This window comes from Bipolaris oryzae, assembly GCF_000523455.1.
Source record: "Bipolaris oryzae ATCC 44560 unplaced genomic scaffold scaffold_192, whole genome shotgun sequence".
In the NCBI taxonomy this organism is placed as follows: domain Eukaryota; kingdom Fungi; phylum Ascomycota; class Dothideomycetes; order Pleosporales; family Pleosporaceae; genus Bipolaris; species Bipolaris oryzae.
This window is the reverse complement of record NW_006911468.1, coordinates 1-18,495: the sequence shown is the minus strand read 5'-3', so window position 1 is coordinate 18,495 and position 18,495 is coordinate 1. Positions and strand designations below refer to the sequence as shown.

Here is an 18,495-nt window from a genome sequence, read left to right as displayed (position 1 = left end):
AAAACCTCATATAACTCCTACTCCCCTTACCCCGCCTTTGTGCCTTATCCTCATATGTCCTTATACCTTCTCTATACAATCCTTTATATGCCCTAGCATACTTTATGCGTCCTAGTATAGTTCGTTGTCTAAATCCTCCTCCTCCTTTTTAGGCTCGCTACCCTCTTATTCGTAGAAGTCGACGTCGTTACGCTTCGATTAGTCTTCGTCGGCGGCGGCTGCGACCTCTTTATTACTCTTATAAGAGTTATTAGGGATTATTTAATAAGCGGCATCTAGATCGCTAGTAGTAGTGTATATGCTGTATAGGTTTCGCATAAGAGCGAGAGTGCGTTTATACTCGTCACGAAGTTCGTTAAAGCGTTCTTCCGTCTGTACTTAATAGTACTTCTATGTAAGTTCTTCGCCGTTGCATAGGTTAGCTAGGGCGGCGCACACCACTAGCAGGTGCTTAAGGGCGGTAAGATAGTTGCCTTAGGCCGACAGGACTTTAGCGGCCATCTTCGTACTAATATTGCTATATTAGGCTAACTAGATAAGGGCGTAGCGTTCTTATTCGTTAAGAGTCTCCTATGCTTTAGCTAGGAGGTTCTTAGGTAATATACTGTTATCGTGTGCTTCGATTACATCCACGATTCGCATATTAAGGAGCCGCTCGCGCTTGCCCTCCTTATATAGGCTGTTAAGTGGCCAGTCTGCGTAGAAGTGTGCATCTTCTGGCATATCCTCGTCGTTAGTATTATTAAGGGTGTCCGCGAAAGCTTTCGAGTTAAAACCGTCGTTATCGAATAGGTCACGGTTAGTCGCCTTTATTAAGGGCGTAAGACCTAAGCCGAATTCCGTTGCAGATTGCAGAGACAAGATCCAATTTAGGCTGTAGGTAGGGCCATCGCTCGACATATCATAGGGGAGGAAAGGCGACTTAGGTGATAATACGGTCTTATCGGCGTCGGCCTGCTGGTCACTCTAAGTATTAGTATCGGCTTCCGCATTGTCCCAGGTGTCGGTATTGTCCTGCTCATCACCCTAGGTGTCGGCGTTATTATCGTCGCTGTCCTTGTCCTTATCGGCCTGCGCATTGCCCCATATGGTATTAGCTTCTTCGTCGCTGGTGGTAGCGCCTAACTTAGTGAAGATATTTAAGTCGGGTTTGATCTCTTTCATGCGCGCGACGATCTCTAGGTTAACTGCGTTATAGTCCGCTTCCGCGTAGAGGACGTTAGCAACTATAGATACCTTTACGTATACTTATGCTTCGCCTTCTTCGCCTAGGCCTGCGGCTTTTATGGCGGTTTAGTATAGTGCTATGCCTTAGATCTCTGTGAGTTCCAGGAGTCTAATCTACTTTTGCTTATTCATGCGATAGATAACCTGTGTTAAAGGGTGGGACTGCTTAACGTTTGAGTTGGGGGCGGTATATTTGGTGGTTGGTCCGACCAGCTGGCATGAGGTGCGAGCCCGCGTGGTGGCGACGACGGTCCTCCCGAATTCAAACAGGTGTCCGATAGCTCCTACGGTGTCGACCGTGACAGATGCGCAATCCTTGCCCATGAACGAGTCGATCGTCACGATCTTAATATCTAGCAGCTTCTTTGCGAGTATACTCTTGCGAGTCGCGTGCGCCATTATCACTGCGTGGTCTTGTTAGCGTCGCAGCATTATCACCTGCGCGTTGTATGGAGTGATGATGACGTGGTCTTCGCCGTCCATGTATGTTATGCGGTTGATCGCGTTCTGGATTGCGACCGCGGCAGTCTCTCTATAGTACGTAGAGCGATTGGCATCTTACTACGTCGTAATACTCTTGGTATTAAGGAAGATTAGGTTGGATTTGATACCCTAGATCTTCTTGTTGATCTCGGCATACTTCTCTGATAGTTCTGCGTCAAACGCTCCCTACACTAGTTTTATGCCTAGCATGTCGTTAACGTGAGCGCAGAGTTGGAATAAGGCTTTATTATAGAAACGGGATGATGCTTCTAGCTAACTCACGACACCACCCGTTGCTTAGATACGTGCGATGGTGGGGACGGTAAGGAGTTTGGAGAACGGGTTCTGCTTTTCGTCTCTGAAGGCGGCGGGACGGAGCTGATTCACTGCGCCGCTAATTAGGCGTAGACTCGCGTGCTAGTAATGAGAGAAGAGGCCGATAGTCTTAGCGTCGTTGGCGCGTCCAGCTTTCTCTAGCGCGATCACGTGTGTGCGACGCGTTATATTGAATGATACCTGTGTTGCGACTGAGACTGTGGTGCAGATCACGTTGGCGCGTTTAAGGAGGACGTTTAGGCCTGTCTTTGCTGCCGTAGCAATCTTGTTCTTGATCTCCTTGCTTGACTTGCCTTTCTTGTTGCTTAGTTCCGAATATGCGTCGAGGAGAGGCTTTAACTCTATAGCCTATGCCCTACGCTCTTTATCTGAGAAGGCGTCGAGTAGCTCTTGTGATGTATTAAATATGGGGAATTGTGCGAGTTCTAGGATATACTGAGCCGCCGACCCTTCGATATGCTTGAAACGTTGGTCCGCGATGCCTGGGTATCCTCCACGGAAGGCTGCCAAGTAGTTAGACAGCAGGCTGTTTAGCAGGTCCTCCGTGATCTTGACTGATGGATCGATGGCTGCGCGGGATACTTCTATAGCTGGGTTGTAGTTTGGGTGAGACATCGCCGCGACTGCTTTGAGCTCGGATTCTTTGCTGTGCAGACGCAATACTAGAGGGGTTAGTAATCCTATCTGTTGGCAGTATGCCTTTGCTATAGCTGATATGAGTACATATTGCGAGTCAACGGCGTCGTTTTGTAGGGCTGCAATCGTGATTCGGCCTCATTCGACAATAATATCTTGTGGCGCTTTAGGGGGTGCTATGTTGTCTCTAGCTGCCTTGTATTGATCGATGGCTTTCTAGACCTCTAGATCTTGCTCCTTCTTCTTAGTCTTATCTTTTGCTGCTGCCTTTATTATATTGGCGGTGATCTGCTTCGCATTAGCGGCAGGCTTTACAGCTTCCTTCTCCTTCTATACCTTCTTCTTAGCTTTAGAGACGGCTTACTTTTGGAAGTGCACTTTTTATTCATAGCTTAAGATATTAATAAGCTCCTCTAGTACCTCTACGTCACTAAGGTATAGGAGCATAGTGGCCATAGCTAGGTATGTCTTTCCTAAGCCTGATAGTCTAGTGAGCTAGATGGTACGGTTGTATACGCCGTTCTTGACCTAACGCTTGAATTCCTCTTGCTGGTGTGGGCGGAGCATCTTAGTAATAAAGTTAATGGCCGTCTATCGGTGTTGAGCTTCGATATCGTTATATAGGGCTGTGGCTTTAGCCTTTATGTGGTCGGTGCAGATCAGCATTTGTCGTGCGGCGTTAAGGCAACAAGCTTTTTCTAGATAGCTTGCTTATTAACCTTTAGAGAGCGTCATCCTCGTGAGGTTCCCTATCAGTCGCTTGCATTCCTTGTCGTCATTCTTGGCATAGATGACGATGTTCGTCTTGTAGTTCCTCTGCGTCTATGTCAGGAGGTCTTTAGCGTCTATCTGCTTTAGGCGCGCTATTAAGAGTTTACTATACTCTGTCTTGTCTGTAATAGTGCCCTTCTTTAATAGTCGCTTGACGATAATGTTAATTATGCCTATAGCTATAGCCTTAGTTAGTTCTATGACCCTGCCACGCTAGACTTCTTTATTAATGGCCTGCGCGTCTGCGTCAGGGTTTATGTCGATGGTGACGTGATCTCTAGGCATGAGTTGGGGCTTGTTTGTATCGTGTCGCACAGAGACTTGCAGGAGGTATGCCATAAAGAGGTTCGCATCGCGGTTAAGGGATCCTAGCACCGGGATCACAGCGGCCCTCGCGTCGTACTCTTGGTTTCCTATCTAGAAACGCTGTTCGATGAGTGCAGCGATACCAGCTTTATATTATAATTCCTCCTAGCTGCCGAAGTGTATCTAAGGCAACGCGGTGAACTTCAGAAGTTGCGACGTCTTATATACGCCCGTGTTCGACAGTAATAGGTTATTAATCGACTTATAGAACTTAAGGGCTGGGTTATTACGGGTAAGGTCATGGAAACGCTTGATAAGTCCCTCTATGAGCTCATCGATATTATGTGATCGGACCAGCATGAAAATGACTGGTGATGAACGCGTGACGATGCGCAGATCTTTTACTAGGTCTAGTACATCTTCTCGGTGCGCAGACACGTTACTAGTACAATGCTTCTTATTGTACTTAATAGTAATAAGGAATAGCTTATAATCTGACATTACTAGTCTAGCATGTATACCCTTCTAATAGTCCTCGATGGACTTTGTCTGGGGGAAGATCTTTACTAATGCTAGGTGCCATTTCGGGTCAGTAATGTCGACGACATGATGGGTGGGCACGTATTCGATGTCTCGCTATCCTTATGAACGTAGGCCGCAGGTGTTCGCGTACGTGAGGTCAATATAGGCCTTATAGCTTAGCTATTTATTAGGTAGGGCGTTGTTAAGGTAGTTAATGGTGTGCCTTAGTCGAGCGAAGGATCGATTCTTGGCTTGTTCGACAATCTAGAGGAGTACGTGGTCATCCTAATTCTGCATAAACTGCTCTGGCTCCTTAGAGACCTTGCAGATGTTTCGCTCTAGCGGCGCAATATAGTTCCTCGCGTTAGCTTTCGCCTCGAGCCTCGCGAGTCTGTCGGCTATCACCTCGGCGGGGGTCATGTCGCCATGCTTCTTTTTTGCTCTCGACCCTTGACAGGGAGGGCTTTAAGCGACTCCTAGTGTGCGATGTCTGCTTCTTCTATTAGGTAGTGTGCACTCTCGACTGTAAGTAGGCCTATCGTTACCTTGAGGAACTTGTAGTGTATAACTTGCTTAATAGCATTAACTGTCGTTATCTAGTGGTGAGTGTAACGCATCTATTCGAGGAATAGCTGGACCTTGTCGGCGCGTAGGTGGCCGTTCTCGTCGCGGCAGTGTGGACGCTTGGACAGGAAGTGGTATAGTTGGGCCATAATCTGATCACCTATAGGGCGCATGTTTGCTCTAAGCTGTAGTCTCAACAGCGCGACGTGCTCGTCGGCGGTCTCGCGGAGGTTAGCAGTAATTGCGTTCTTATCGAGCTCCCGCGTAGTGTTGTCACGGTAGGTTAGGAGAGACTTAGAATAGGGGCGACCACCACTAAGCTTGGGAGTGTTCAGAACCTGCTCCTAGACGGGGATGCCTCTGGCTCTGGCTTCGTGCGCGGCTTGCTCGAGATCGTTAGCCAGAGTCTTAAGGTAAGGGTGCTTCAGGGCCAGCAGCTGGTGCACGACGGTGGTGTTAGGCTTGGTGTTATTAAGATGAAGGGGTTTAGCCTTTTGCTCGTCTTGCTACTTAGCCTCGCGCTTCTTTATACATTAATAGCTGCGCTTTAACTTTAGTAGTGTAGGAGTTTTAGGCTCCTTTATGTCGTTCTTAAATTCTAATAACTTATTAGTAGGGCTGATAAACGGCAAGTCTTCGGCATATTCTTCGCGTTCCTTAGTAGTCATGATAAGGGGTGCGATGTTCATGTCTATCAACTTAATCTCTCTAGCCGTAATTAAGCCCTCAACCTGCGTAGGTACGAAGTAGGCAGTTATTGCATGCGTAAGGTTGTTGCGGAACTTAGAGGGCTTAGCTTTACTAAATTTATACTTTAGCTTAGCCTTACTCTTATTCTTAGTGTTGCGGGGCTCTGCGTCGTCTTGCTCAGCGTCTAGCTCGTTAATGTTAGGCTCATCTTCATCGCCGTCTTCGTCAGCGGATACGTAGTACTTCTCTATTATTAGATAGATAGAGGCCTTGCCCTTAAAGTCGTGCAGCTTGACGTGAGCTATCTTAATTACATAGTTAATACTAATGCGTTCTTTAAGAATATCTAGGTTCATCGTTACGGTGTGAGATATAGAGTGGGATAGTGAGTAGGGGATAAGCAGAAATGCTTTATAAGATTTAGGATTAGTATATAAAGGTGTATAGGTATATAGGGGTATAAGAGTGTGTAAGTATAGAGAGGTAAAATTAATTATAGGTGAGAGTTTTTAATATAGGCAGTCGCTTGGCTTGGCGCGTTTGCTCTCACTTTCACCTGTTATTTTTTGCTGTGACTGCGCTTCTTAGTAGAAAGAATAAGTTAATATTGACGTAATAAAGAGTATGGTCTGAATAGGGCCGGCTTTAGGCTATACGCTCGCATGGTGGCGTAGAAAACTTATCCTTAGATAGGGACTCTTGTGCAGTTATCGATTAAGGGCGCGTCAGCCTTGACAGCCAACGCAGCCTCCAGTCGACAACTGTGTTAGAGCCATCCTATCTAAGTAGTTACTGGGGTTGCAGCGGTCGTCCTTAGTTAGTCTTTGCGTTAGAACGCGTCCGGCGTTGGGTGCCGTAACGCTGTTCCCACGCGTCGACTATCTCAGGGACATCTTGGCGGAGTTGTAATTCTAGGACAAAGGAATCTTCAGACGCATCGTAGCCTTGCTATCTAACTTTATATTACTATTATTTCTACTTCGTGCCTAGCTTGCGTCGTAGCTCCTTGGTGAGGATGCGGTCGACGATGTATCGTTGCGCTTCACCGGGGGCAGTGGGCAGGGCCGGAGGTGCGTCAACTGCGGGAGTAGTTGTCAGCTCTGGCACGTCTGCGACTGAGACGTCTTCCGCAGCCTCAGTGACTCGGCCCACGGTGACTAGGGCTCGTCCATACGGGTCGGTCTGTGCCGGTGATAGATGGACTATAGAGACTACTAGGTGGATCTTTATATGAGCTGGCAGGTCGAGTCGGACGGCGCCTTTGCCAATTCGTTCTAGTACTTTGAATAGGCCGGTTTTAATAACATTGAGAGTAGAGGAGTGGGGTATGCGATAGCCCTTGTTTAGTTTTCGCGTTACCCAGAGGTAGACTATGTCTCTAATATTAATTGGTGAGTGCTTCTGGTCATAGTATATGGCCATTTTTGCCTGCGCGAGTTTAAGGGCTTCTTCTGCTTCATTTCTAATATCTCTTCGGTCGCGATAGAATTGCTTAGCTGACTCGTGTCCCGTATTTATCTGATGGACGTTGGTTCCGTCGCGTGGGTGGACACTATATAGGATCTTGAACGGTGTCTCACCTGTGGTAAAGTTGCGCGAAGTATTGATAGCGAACTGTACGTTAGGTAGTAGTTCGTTCTAGCTAACTATTAGTGCATTATGGTTTGCAATTATGCAGCGGAGCAGGATCTTAATGATTTAATTTGTCCTCTTACTTTGTCTGTCGGCTTACGGGTGGTACGCCGTGGTCATGGCGAGTGTTATGCCCATTTTCTTGAATAATGCTTGCTAGAATGTGGACAAGAAACGTCCGTCGCGGTTAGAGATGATGGCTTTTGGCAGTCCCTAGTCGCAGACTACGTAGTCCTAAAATCGGATAGCCTAGTATAGTGCGTCACCGTTAGTTTTTTCTAGAATTAACTTCACCGCCTTTGTAGCTTTGTTGGTGATTGTGAGAATAGTATCGAAACTATTAGGGGTAACTAGCAGTCCAACGATAAAGTCTATTGAAATAGTGAAAAAGGGAATAAACAGCGTGTCAATTGGTTGTAGTCTGCTGGCGGGTTTTAGCGTTGATAGTCGCGCGACGTTGTACATAGGGCAAGCTGCGATATAGGTGGCTGCTAGCTTGCGTAGATAGGGAATATATAGTAAAGCACGTATCCTTTTATAGGTGCGCGTACGCCCTGGATGTCCGAGTCGGTCATGCGCGGGTTGCATCACCTCTTGATGTAGGGCCGCCGGTACACACAAACGTTCTTGTCTATCGGGTGCGGTTTGGTATAGCAGCCCTGTGTCCGTGTCTAGTCTAAACGTCTCTCTAGTAGTGTTAGGAAATTTGCCGTCTACTTTGTTCTGTTCGACGCGTTCTTTTATTTCGTTGTAGACCTTCTTAAGTGTAGGGTTGGTTAGTAATGCTTTAATAATGCGGTCTCGAAAGGCGTTATTAATTTATAGGAGGTTGGCTTTGTATGTAGCATTAAGGGGGAAAGCGAAAGAGTGGTTATAGTAGATAACGTCGCGGCGGGCGGCTTATAAGCTCATTAGGGTTATTAGCAGTCTATTTCCTGTTCGGGTGAGAAGTACGGCGGGTGACGCGTTCAGGACTTCTAGAGTGTCCGCTTCTGTCTGTAGTCGTAATAGTCTATCGGCATTGAGATGTTCTTTGCTAGGGATGTGTTTGACTTCTATCTTGCTGTGGAATCGTGCCAGGAATAGTCTCCATTATTGTAGTCGTTCGGATCGCTTGCCCTTTATTGTCCCTTCGTCCTTAAAGGCGTTGACTAAAGCAGTGTAGTTAGTGTATACCGTAAACTTCTCATGATCCGTATACTGGGGTAATTTTCGTAGGGCCTAGACGAGCGCTGCTGTTTCCAGCTCTATTGGCCAGTATCTGCTCTCGGACGGTGACAACGTTTTTAATAGGTATAGTATTGGACGTTCAACTGGCTTGTTTGGGTCTGTAATATCTAGCTAGTGAACCGCGCATCCAAAACCTTTTTCGCGGCTGCTATCGACGTAGAAAATAAAAGGTCTGCTGAAATTAGGATGTGCTCGCGTAGGTGCGTTATATAGGGCTGACTTAAGCTTCTCAAAAGCAGCCTCGCACTCCGCGCGTTATTAGCTATCTATGAACTCAGCTGTTATTTTTATTATCGCATATTTTTTGCGGCTGTATCCCTTCTTGTACGTATCGCCTTTAAAGCCTCTTATCTTAAGCTATATTAACGGGTTCGATATATGCGCGTAATGCGGCACGAATTATCTATAATAGCTAAAGAACCTAATAGCATATTTAAGTTATAGTAGGGTTTTTAGAAACACTATAGCCCTAATTGCTTCTATCTTCTCTTTGACTATGCTAAGGCCGAGTCTGGACACGTGGTGGCCTAGTGCTTAGATAGATGGATAGGCGAAGTGACACTTAGCAATGGATAATATAACTCCCGCGTTTTCTAGCAGGGTGAGTGCCTAGTCAAGATATGTAAGATAATCTTCTAGGGTGCGACTAAAAATGATAATGTCGTCAATATAGACTAGGATGAACTCCTATAGATAGGATTCGAAGAGTCTTTCTATGCGATGCTGAAAGAAACTAGGGGAGTTAGTAAGCCCTATAGTTGACACTATAAACATCTCATGTCCACGGTGAGCAGTGACGAATACGGTTTTCTATTAGTCTTCCTCCGCTATGTCTTATTAGAAGAAACTCTTGACGAAATTAAGTGATAAAAACACCGTTGCGCCTCCTATGGCTGACAAGATCGTATCTTGTTTAGGTAGCGGGTACGCGTCTAGGATAAGCGCCTTATTGACTTTGCGTATGTCGACAACGACTCTCGGTTTGTCGTTCTTCTATACCACGAAGGCGGGTGCTAATACTAGGCTTGGTCGTCCTAGGGGCACTCAAGTTATCCGTCCTTATTCTCGCAATAGATTAAGCACCTTATTAATAGCCTTTTCATCGCGCAATAATTAAGAGTACGGTGCTTATTTAAGCTTAGATAGATCGTAGTTATTATAGAAAGGGATAGGCATTTTAATCCCGTTGTTAAAACGTCCTAATTCTTTTCAGAAGAGCTTTAAATGCTTATAGACCACGTGCCGCACTTATTTCTCGTAATTGGGTCCCTATTCCTTACTAACGTCTGCTCGCTGTATCTCTGTATCGTCGTCGGGTGGTTCGACGATGAATGGGGCTCCCGCTGGTAGATCATTAGGTTCCTCGTCTTCGGTTGGTATAGGCAAACTCTGGAAAAGGTGGTCTAACGAGAAATAGATGTCTGCCTTACGATTAGGTGCATTAGCTATCTTAAGGTATCCTAATTATTATCCGCGTTATATTTTTATATTAGTCGCGCTAAGGTTTACGAACGTAACGTGGCTTTTGTCACTATTTATAAATTAATTACCTATAGAAGCAAAAGTGTTGGTAGAGGGTTTAGAGATCGGGCTAGAGATGAGGATATAACTAAACGGGGTCTATGGCAGAGGTCGTCTGCGTACCGCCATAGATGCGCCAGTACCCGCGGGGATGATCGTGTTGCAGCGCGCTCTGAGTATTGTGCGCTTGCGTTTTGGGGTAGGGGTAGTATGAAGCTTAATATAATACCCGTAAATAAGCAGTGCTAGGTAATTGCCGGGCACGTCGGCATACATAATATTGATCCTGTTGGGCTTAAGTATATTGTTACTGATGATGTATGGAACTAGTAATTTATCGACGACGTAGACCTAGCTGTATATTCTGATCTTCTCGCCGTCTACTACTTGTATAGTAAAAGGAAATTCTGTAATAACTTTATCCGCAATAATTGCTATTAAACTAACGCCATCTATTCGCATGCGTTCCTTATTATTAAGTTGCTCTACTGTGACCCGTAAATAATGTTGTAGATAATTATGTCTAATAAGCGAAATTCCTGCGCCTATGTCTAGCATAAAGTTAATAGGTATAAGATCTGCGGCTTCTATATATGCCTTCGTAGGCCGTTCATGTTAGAGGGTGGTTATAAGTATAGAGGCGGGCGTGGGCGGTAAGGTGATATTGGAGATCCCCGTGTCAGTAATTGTGTCTTTATTATCGATATTCTGCGTCGTTGACTCCGCCGGTGGTGGTGGCGATTGATGGACGGCGATATCCTGTTTTGAGCCGGAGTCGCAGCCGTCCTTCTGTGGCTCCGCTATTCGTTTTCTGTTTTGTGGTCTATGTCGACGTCTTGCTCGTCGCTTCGCAGAGCCTCGTCTTCGCCGTGAACGTCGAGGAGGTTTTCATTAGAAAACTTATAGTCGTTATACTGGTCTAGCAAATCCATTATAAATGCAACGCGCTTCTGGCTATACGATCTAGGTCGTGGAGGTCTGTCTAGGCACTCGAAATCCTTGTGTTTTCCGCCGTAATGTCGGCATAGATATGCCAGCGGCCGATCTATGCGGTTGCCCGCCATCGCCTTGAGTGCGGGTTGGGGAGGTTCTGGTAGTGCCTTCGTGTTAGTGGTTCGAGGTTGTAGAGCGGGGCGGTAGGTTAAGGGCTAGTCTTGTCGTTAGCGTGTAAACTCTTATGCAGCCACTCGCAACTAACCATTCGCCTATCGTTGCTGTTGCTTGAACATGCGCCGTACGGAGTACTCCTTCTGGTAGCAGAGGCTGATAAAATCTTCTATCGTTATGTATAGGTCGATGGTGACCACGTTTTAGAGCGTGAGGTCGAGGTCGCGCTAGATCTTCTAGATAAGGAGGAGTTCGTCTTATCCCTTAAAACTAGCGTCGTATAGCAATATCTATTTACGCGTAATATATTAATAGACGTTAAATAACTCGTGTTTAAATAAATGTTTACATTAGTTAGCTTCGTCCTCCGCGAGTATCGCGTCTTTTTAGAAGCGATAACGTAGTGCGATGATCTATTCGTCAATATCGGTCGTCATGCGACTAAGTTAGCTGTCGGACAGTGATATGTACTAGTCTATAGCGTCGCCCTTTATACATAATAGTAAGACTTCTAACACTCACTAGTATCCGTACAATCTAACTCGGTGCTGGATCTGACAGACGTAGAGGTGCACGCTCATATTTTAGCCATCAAACATGCCTATCTCCTCTGGTTTAAGGCGTCGCTGGTTGAATATATTGAGGTCTAGTTGTGCCTGTAGTCGTCTGTGCCGTCGGCTCCCGTACCTATGTCCTTGACGGGATCTGTCGCTCCCAGAGTTAGAGCTTGATGGGTCTGACGGGCTCCTTTGGTGATTGCGGCTTCTCCAGTGCGATCTAGGCATGCTCATCTATCGTGCCGGTAGGACGTATTGCGTGTGGTCTATTAGTTGTTGTCGTGTTACTGTTCGCCCGGGTGGAGAAAAGTGTTGGCGTACCTCTTCTATTTCTTCTAATTAATGTCGTCTCTAAGGTGGTGATATCGGGTATCGTGCTGCGTTAGGGCGGGCCTAGGGAAATGGGTTTTGTGGCATAGGGGGTATAGGTGGTTGGGGTCTAGGGAAAGGGGGGGCAGTGGGATCATTTCGAAGTGAAGAAGCGACTAGAGGGGGTCGGGGTTAGATGGGTTCTGGTTTATCTTCTTCATCTACGTTATTAGGCCTAGTGTTGAACCGAAGACGCTATTTACCTAGTAAATATAGTATAATCTCCGTCTCGCGTAGGTATTCTCTCGCGCGCTATTGAACCTCTTCTTGGTGCGTCCGCCGCATTATTCGTTGAACGGTCTAGGCAGTGGCTAGCTTAGTTTCCGTGAACACGACTAGCTAATCGAGTTCTAGAATATTTTCTCCTTATTGTTGTCGTTTATAAAGTTTAAGCAGGATCATAGCGTCCCTGCGGTACTTATTGAGTGAGTATGGACTGCCCGGGTCCGGTCTGCCCAGGTCTGGTCTGGCTAGACCCTGGTTATTCGACATGTTGGCTGCGGCTACGCTACGTGGCTAGCGGAGGGATGGTGGTTAGAAGGTGAAACTTTAGGTCTGTATTAGGGGCTGGGAAGGTTCAGATGCGGGTGGTGCCAGGGTTGGGAAAGGAGCCTAGGTGTCTGACGATGTGAGGGAATGGGGTAGGGTAGGTCGTAAGGTAGTGTCTAAATAGGGGGGTTGGGGTGTAGTAGGTATAGGGGAAAGTAGTTATTAATATAAGTTAGAGGGGACTCTCAGGCTTTATATCGAGTCTCGTAGGAACGACCCTAGTAGTTCCTATATATGATCTTCGTAGTCAGTTCCTTCTCGGAGGGCTGCCGCTGCTAATTTTTCCGCTAAGCTTAGCTAGGGTAAGCGCGGTTCCGTAGGATATTCTAGTGTGTTCTAGTTAGCCACTTCTTCGTTTATTAGTGAAGCTATGTAGGCAGGCGGGGCTGGTTCTGTTAGGGTCATAGATTCGGGTTCCTCCTCTACGCTTGCGTTTTGCGCGTTAGATGCTACTACTTAGGGCTTAGCAGCACTACGCTTGCCCTTTTAGATACTCCGCTTGTCCACACGATTCGATAGTGCGGTTAAAGAAGCTGAAGACGCTCGGGTGTGCCGGCGTCTAGAGCTGCTAGGTTATAATGTTCGTAGCTCGTGTGAATCGCTGTAGGGGTCGATGCCTAGGTTCTTTAGTTCTTATAAACTAATAGCTAGCATAGAGTCGTGCGTTCGTGAGTGCCGGGTGCTATCAACTTAAGGTTGACAGGTTGCACTGTAGTTAGAGGGGATAGATAAATTTTCTTAGTAAATAAGTCTAATAGGGCCTGCTTTGGGCTGGTTATCCGGGCTGGACCTCGACGGTGCCACGGTTTCGATAGCAATCGCGTAATGCGTTCGGCGACACTACGCAATGTAGGTCAAGAGGGGGGGCACTGCGCAATGTAGATCGAAGCTGGAGTAGCTACTAAATGTCACGGCCAGGACGACCACTAAAAGGGACAAGGTATTAGAACAGTATATGGTACAAGTGTTGTCTATCCCGGTAGTTGCGGAGGTGAGCTAAGTACAGGATCCCAGCCAAGGCGCTATACCCAAACAGGGTAGCTCCCGGCAGTGCCATAACATAGCCTGCCATATTCTGCAAGCCATGCTGTCTATCGATCGAAGTCGAACTCGACAGTGATCGAAAAGGCTTCTTAGTACAAGCTCTTACCAAAAGACATATGCAACTCATTTGTCACTATTTGTCCAGAATCAATCCGTTCACAATGCCATTGAAAATGACGATTAGCTTGCAAGTACGTTATACAGCACCTCCGGATATTCATTTTTCTTCAACATCTCGTACTAGCGGGTCAAGAATACGACGTCATATTCACGCTTGGTAAAGGTTGACTTCTATCAAAGGTACAGCAGCTTGGCACTGCCAAAGATGTCGACACTAACCCGGTATGTCGAGTTGTACCCCGCTTTCAAGTCTATTAAGATAGACAGAACCCGATGTATCATGCCGCGAACCCCGAAAACCATTCACGATTATCAGAGATAATGTAAGGTACGTCCCTGCGTCGAGAGACACCCGTTGCGCAGAGACAGCTTCCAATCCAGACTCCCCGAAGCTTCTACTTATACATATGCAAAGCTTTGGATAACGTCATAAATCTCTACCGTATTTCTTCGTACCGAACCAAGTCTCCGAAAATCACTATTGTAATGTTGGTCATGCTGTCGATCGTTTGACGTCGACAACAGTCCGCCTTATACTACATTCTCCTGTCTACTTATGACTGGGATAACTTTCCGATGTTCCGAAGGGTTAGGAAAGAAGCGCTACTAACAAAGAGTACTTACCTACCTCTCGATCATATACTGATCGTAAAAGGATACATACATGTGGTTTCGCCGAGGAGGAAAGTAAGCTGCTTTGAATCTCCCGATATGGAGAGATGCTCTCACGTGCCTTGTTATACCAGAGCCCGTACTAATCAGTGCGCCTGTCGAATGCACGTACGATAGCTCTATAACGGAAATGTTTCTAGGAAATGCGTAGCGCAAGGACTATATAGGGCGATTATGGTTGCAATTGTCACGTGCCCTGATACAATTGAGTCCGCCACGTGGGCGCTAAGAGGTACAGCTGCTTGCATACTTATTGCTTCAGCCTTGCTTCAGCCTTCGTCAATATCGTCGCTTTCTTCACCAATAACTACATCCCCGTATACAAGCCCATGGCCCCTTTTGAGTTAAATTAGTTGCCTAAATTTATTGTTTCCATTTGCAAGTACCTCAGCTTTGCACTACTCGTGGCCCACCGGGGTCGTGCGAACGGCTCGGACTGCGCAAAAATGGCTGAAGGTCTTGCTGCTGTTGGGGCTGTCGCCAGTATAGTTCAGCTCGTTGATTTCAGCGCCAAAGTCATCCTTCGCCTCAAGGAGTTCCATTCTCTTGCAGGAGAACTGCCAACGTCCCTTCGCTATGTCAGCTCTGAGCTGCCTGTTTTAAGCACCACACTAGAGAGCATTTGCCAAAATCTGAAGGTGAACCCAGCAGATTCCAAACTCGAAGCTGCTCTGCTATTGGTAGTCAGTGAGTGCCGCGAACAGATAGCGCAACTAGACGCCATCATTACGACGACGCTGCCGACTGCTGGTGACAAGTGGTTGTCAAAGAGTAAGAAGGCTATAGGAAGTCTGTAGCGAGAAGGCAAAGTCGAAAAGACTACAAAAATCTTACGAAACTACATTGCGACGCTAACATTCTACCACACTGCCACATCATCTGCCATACAACCGCTAAAAGGTAAATGACTGATAAGAGGCACGTGTAACTCCAACTGATCGTAATGTGCAGATGCGAAACTCGTCAGGATACGCGAGTGGCTAGCTGCACCAGATCCTTCCACGAACTACCAAAAAGCACTCAAGCAACGCCAAGACGATACTGGGCTTTGGTTTCTCGAGAGTGATCAGTATGCCGAGTGGAAGAAAAGCATGGGATCGTTCCTTTGGCTGCATGGTATTCCAGGTTGTGGTAAAACTATCCTCGGTTCAACGATTCTCCAAAATGTACTTCAGCACTGCGAAGGTGATCCTGGCAGAGTCGTCGCATACTTCTTCTTTGATTTCAACGATATCCAGAAGCAAAGTGCTGAGCTCATGTTACGCTCCGTAATCTGCCAGCTTTCGCAACAGTGCGTTATGATCCCCGCGAGTCTTGATACGTTGTTTTCTTCTTGCGATAATGGGCGGCGGCAGCCCTCCCTGCACGCGCTCTTAGAGGCGTTACAGCATATGATGCGGGAGTTCCCATCCGTCTACATAGTATTTGACGCGCTTGACGAGTGTTCTGGGCGGGCGGAGCTAATGTACATCCTGAAGACTGTATCTGCCTGGTAGCTTGAGAATACACATATACTCCTAACGAGTCGCAAAGAACGAGGTATACAGAGTTCCTTAGAGACTTTCATACACCAGCAGAGTCATATCTGCCTCCAGAGTAAGCGAGTGGACAAAGATATACAGAAATACGTACAGCAGCGACTATCTAACGACGAGAACTTCAGCCGGTGGAGAAAAGACCCTACAGTCAGACAGGAAATCGAGACTACTCTCATAAAAGGATCGCAAGGAATGTGCGTTTACCACATCATGTTTGTGTAAATACCGAAGACTAATGCCACCTGCAGGTTTCGATGGGCTGTCTGTCAGCTGGACACGTTGGGGAAATGTCGCACTCGGGCAGCGCTACGGAGAGCGCTTGTAACGCTTCCACCGACGCTAGACAAGACATACGATCGTATTCTATCTGCAATCAGCGAAGAGGATTCGCAATACGCCATTGTTATACTACAGTGGCTGACGTTTGCAGCTCGGCCGCTATCAGTAGACGAAGTCGCTGAAATCGTTGCGATCAATTTGGATGATGAGGCCACATTCGATCGTGATGAGGTTCTCGAAGATCCGCTGGATGTGTTGAACATCTGTTCTAGCATGGTCACCATAACTACGGAAGAGAGCGAAACACAAGACCCAGTAAAACATATTGTAGCACTTGCACATTACTCGGTCAAAGAGTATCTCATCTCAGACAGGATACAGAAAGGCTCTGCAGCTCACTACAGCATGCAAAATGCTGTGTGCCATGATGCTATTGCGAGAAGTTGTCTTGGATACCTTCTCCAGTTCCAAGGAGCCAAGATGCTCAGCCACGACAATGCAAAAGAATTCAGGCTAGCAGATTATTCAGCCACATTCTGGATAAAGCATGTTCAAATGACGAACGAGCAGACAGAATGGTGCTCTCAAGAGGCGAGAGTCCTACTTTCAGAAAAGAACGATGCGTATGTGAACTGGCTTCGAATTCACAGTCCAGAGAAGCTATGGGGGGGGCTCCGACTTCCATAGGAGCCCACAATCAATGCCACTACCATTGTATTATGCAAGCCGGTTTGGCTTGAAAGGGGTTGTGAAGATGCTCCTCAATGCGGGTGCCGACGTCAACGCCCAGGGTAGCTACTACGGCGGCGCGCTATACGCAGCTGTAGTAGGAGGCTACGAGGAGGTAGTCAAGATACTCCTTAACGCGGGCGCCAAAATTGACGTCCAGGGTAGCCAGTATAATAGCGCGCTATACGAAGCCTCAGTAAGAGGTTACGAGCAGATAGTCAAGATATTACTCAATGCGGGCGCCGACATTAACGCGCAGAGTACATTCCATAGCAACGCGCTACAAGCAGCTTCAACAGAAGGCCACGAGCGTATAGTCAGAATACTGCTCAATAAAGGTGCCGATGTTAACGCCCAATGTAAACCCTACGACAGCGCGCTATACGAAGCTTCAATAAAAGGCCACAAGCAGATAGTTGAGATATTGCTCGATGCGGGCGCCGACGTCATCGCCCAGAGTGTATTCCATGGTAACGCGCTACATGCAGCTGCATATTTGGGTGAATATCCAACGCTGGAACTTCTGCTCTCGAAACTCGATATCACGCAGCTCCAAGATCCGTACAACCGGACTCCACTCTGGTGGGCTGCAGCCGGCGGCCAGTCTCATATTATCAAAGTCCTTGTTAGCAAGTACCATCACGACCCTCGGATCACGGATAAGTTTGGGCGCTCGCCATTCTGGATTGCTACGAAGAAAGGTCATCATGCAGTGCTGGAATTCCTATCGAAAGAGTGTGGACTGACTAGTCTCGAGGAAGTAGGGTTGCCTGATCATGGTGATGATGCGGGATCTGTTGAATGCAACGTCTGTACATCGGTCGTAAGTGTGGTTGACTTCCACTACCACTGCAACTATTGCTCCAATGGAGATTGGGATGTTTGCGAAGACTGTAGGAAAAGAGGTGCTCATTGTGCAGATGAAGCACATATCTTAACGAAGTGGATAAGCAAAGATGGAAATTGGGTTCAAGTACCCGACTGAATATGTCCAGGCCAAGATCGCCGTGAAGGTCTGTTCTCAGAGCTACTATAGCCGCTGCAGAGATAGATAAGGTTACACAAGGATGTTTTTGTATACCATATACATTGTCAGTGTTCGCAGAACTCCTTCTCTAGTCGCAACAGCCCGTGTCTTGAGTCCTGATTGGTTATCTAGTGCATTGCGCCGCACTGGCAGTATGCATGACTTATTTGTGTACAGGGCTATTAATGCTGATGAGCTCACTGGAATGAATGCATTGGGTGACATGAATGCACTCAGTTTGTACGTAATGGGAGAGATGAGCACTATCCTTGCCGTTGATCTGCATACTCGCTTGCATCTTGACTTGAAATGCGACGCTATTAGCCCGTGTCCATATGCTGACCCCGCAAAATCACGGCAGATGAAATACTAAGAAAGGCCAAGAAGGGCTACCGTGCCCCACCACCTCGCGCACACCACCACCTCGCGCACACGCGGCCTTGCAACTACCACAACTTCAACACCTTGTATCTCCACCACCATGAGCAATATTGAGGCTGCAATTGCAGCTATTAATGCCTTAGAGCCTGACGAGCCTTTTACATATACAGAAATTGCAAAAAGATTTGGTGTTGATCGATCTACA

The 18,495-nt window shown here is 46.9% G+C and overlaps 8 protein-coding genes across 8 annotated transcripts; 3 read left to right on the top strand and 5 right to left on the bottom strand.

The window, feature by feature from the left end:
• Window positions 1-570: 570 nt before the first annotated feature.
• COCMIDRAFT_8971 (uncharacterized protein) lies at window positions 571-2,661 on the bottom strand (the record flags this gene model as incomplete). The annotated part of the gene is made up of 3 exons (XM_007693992.1): window positions 571-957; window positions 2,227-2,339; window positions 2,406-2,661. The coding sequence occupies 3 exons, from the start codon at window positions 2,659-2,661 to the stop codon at window positions 571-573; spliced, it is 756 nt and encodes a 251-aa protein (XP_007692182.1).
• A 2,237-nt stretch (window positions 2,662-4,898) lies between these two features.
• On the bottom strand, window positions 4,899-5,891 carry COCMIDRAFT_8970 (uncharacterized protein; the record flags this gene model as incomplete). Its single annotated transcript, XM_007693991.1, has 2 exons — window positions 4,899-5,160; window positions 5,398-5,891. The coding sequence occupies 2 exons, from the start codon at window positions 5,889-5,891 to the stop codon at window positions 4,899-4,901; spliced, it is 756 nt and encodes a 251-aa protein (XP_007692181.1).
• A 619-nt stretch (window positions 5,892-6,510) lies between these two features.
• COCMIDRAFT_8969 (uncharacterized protein) lies at window positions 6,511-6,957 on the bottom strand (the record flags this gene model as incomplete). Its single annotated transcript, XM_007693990.1, has 1 exon — window positions 6,511-6,957. The coding sequence occupies one exon, from the start codon at window positions 6,955-6,957 to the stop codon at window positions 6,511-6,513; it is 447 nt and encodes a 148-aa protein (XP_007692180.1).
• Window positions 6,958-7,449: 492 nt separating this feature from the next.
• COCMIDRAFT_69753 (uncharacterized protein) lies at window positions 7,450-7,686 on the bottom strand (the record flags this gene model as incomplete). The annotated part of the gene is made up of 1 exon (XM_007694001.1): window positions 7,450-7,686. A coding segment is annotated over one exon (237 nt), but the record flags the coding sequence as incomplete, so codon positions are not given.
• A 1,980-nt stretch (window positions 7,687-9,666) lies between these two features.
• COCMIDRAFT_29901 (uncharacterized protein) lies at window positions 9,667-10,194 on the bottom strand (the record flags this gene model as incomplete). Its single annotated transcript, XM_007693993.1, has 2 exons — window positions 9,667-9,822; window positions 10,042-10,194. 2 exons carry the CDS (start codon window positions 10,192-10,194, stop codon window positions 9,667-9,669), a joined length of 309 nt encoding a protein of 102 aa, XP_007692183.1.
• Window positions 10,195-14,782: 4,588 nt separating this feature from the next.
• Window positions 14,783-15,133, top strand: COCMIDRAFT_106550 (uncharacterized protein; the record flags this gene model as incomplete). The annotated part of the gene is made up of 1 exon (XM_007694000.1): window positions 14,783-15,133. One exon carries the CDS (start codon window positions 14,783-14,785, stop codon window positions 15,131-15,133), a length of 351 nt encoding a protein of 116 aa, XP_007692190.1.
• A 1,774-nt stretch (window positions 15,134-16,907) lies between these two features.
• Window positions 16,908-17,276, top strand: COCMIDRAFT_69797 (uncharacterized protein; the record flags this gene model as incomplete). The annotated part of the gene is made up of 1 exon (XM_007693999.1): window positions 16,908-17,276. A coding segment is annotated over one exon (369 nt), but the record flags the coding sequence as incomplete, so codon positions are not given.
• A 120-nt stretch (window positions 17,277-17,396) lies between these two features.
• COCMIDRAFT_58920 (uncharacterized protein) lies at window positions 17,397-17,732 on the top strand (the record flags this gene model as incomplete). Its single annotated transcript, XM_007693998.1, has 2 exons — window positions 17,397-17,464; window positions 17,513-17,732. Coding segments are annotated over 2 exons (288 nt in total), but the record flags the coding sequence as incomplete, so codon positions are not given.
• Between the last annotated feature and the right edge of the window lie 763 nt (window positions 17,733-18,495).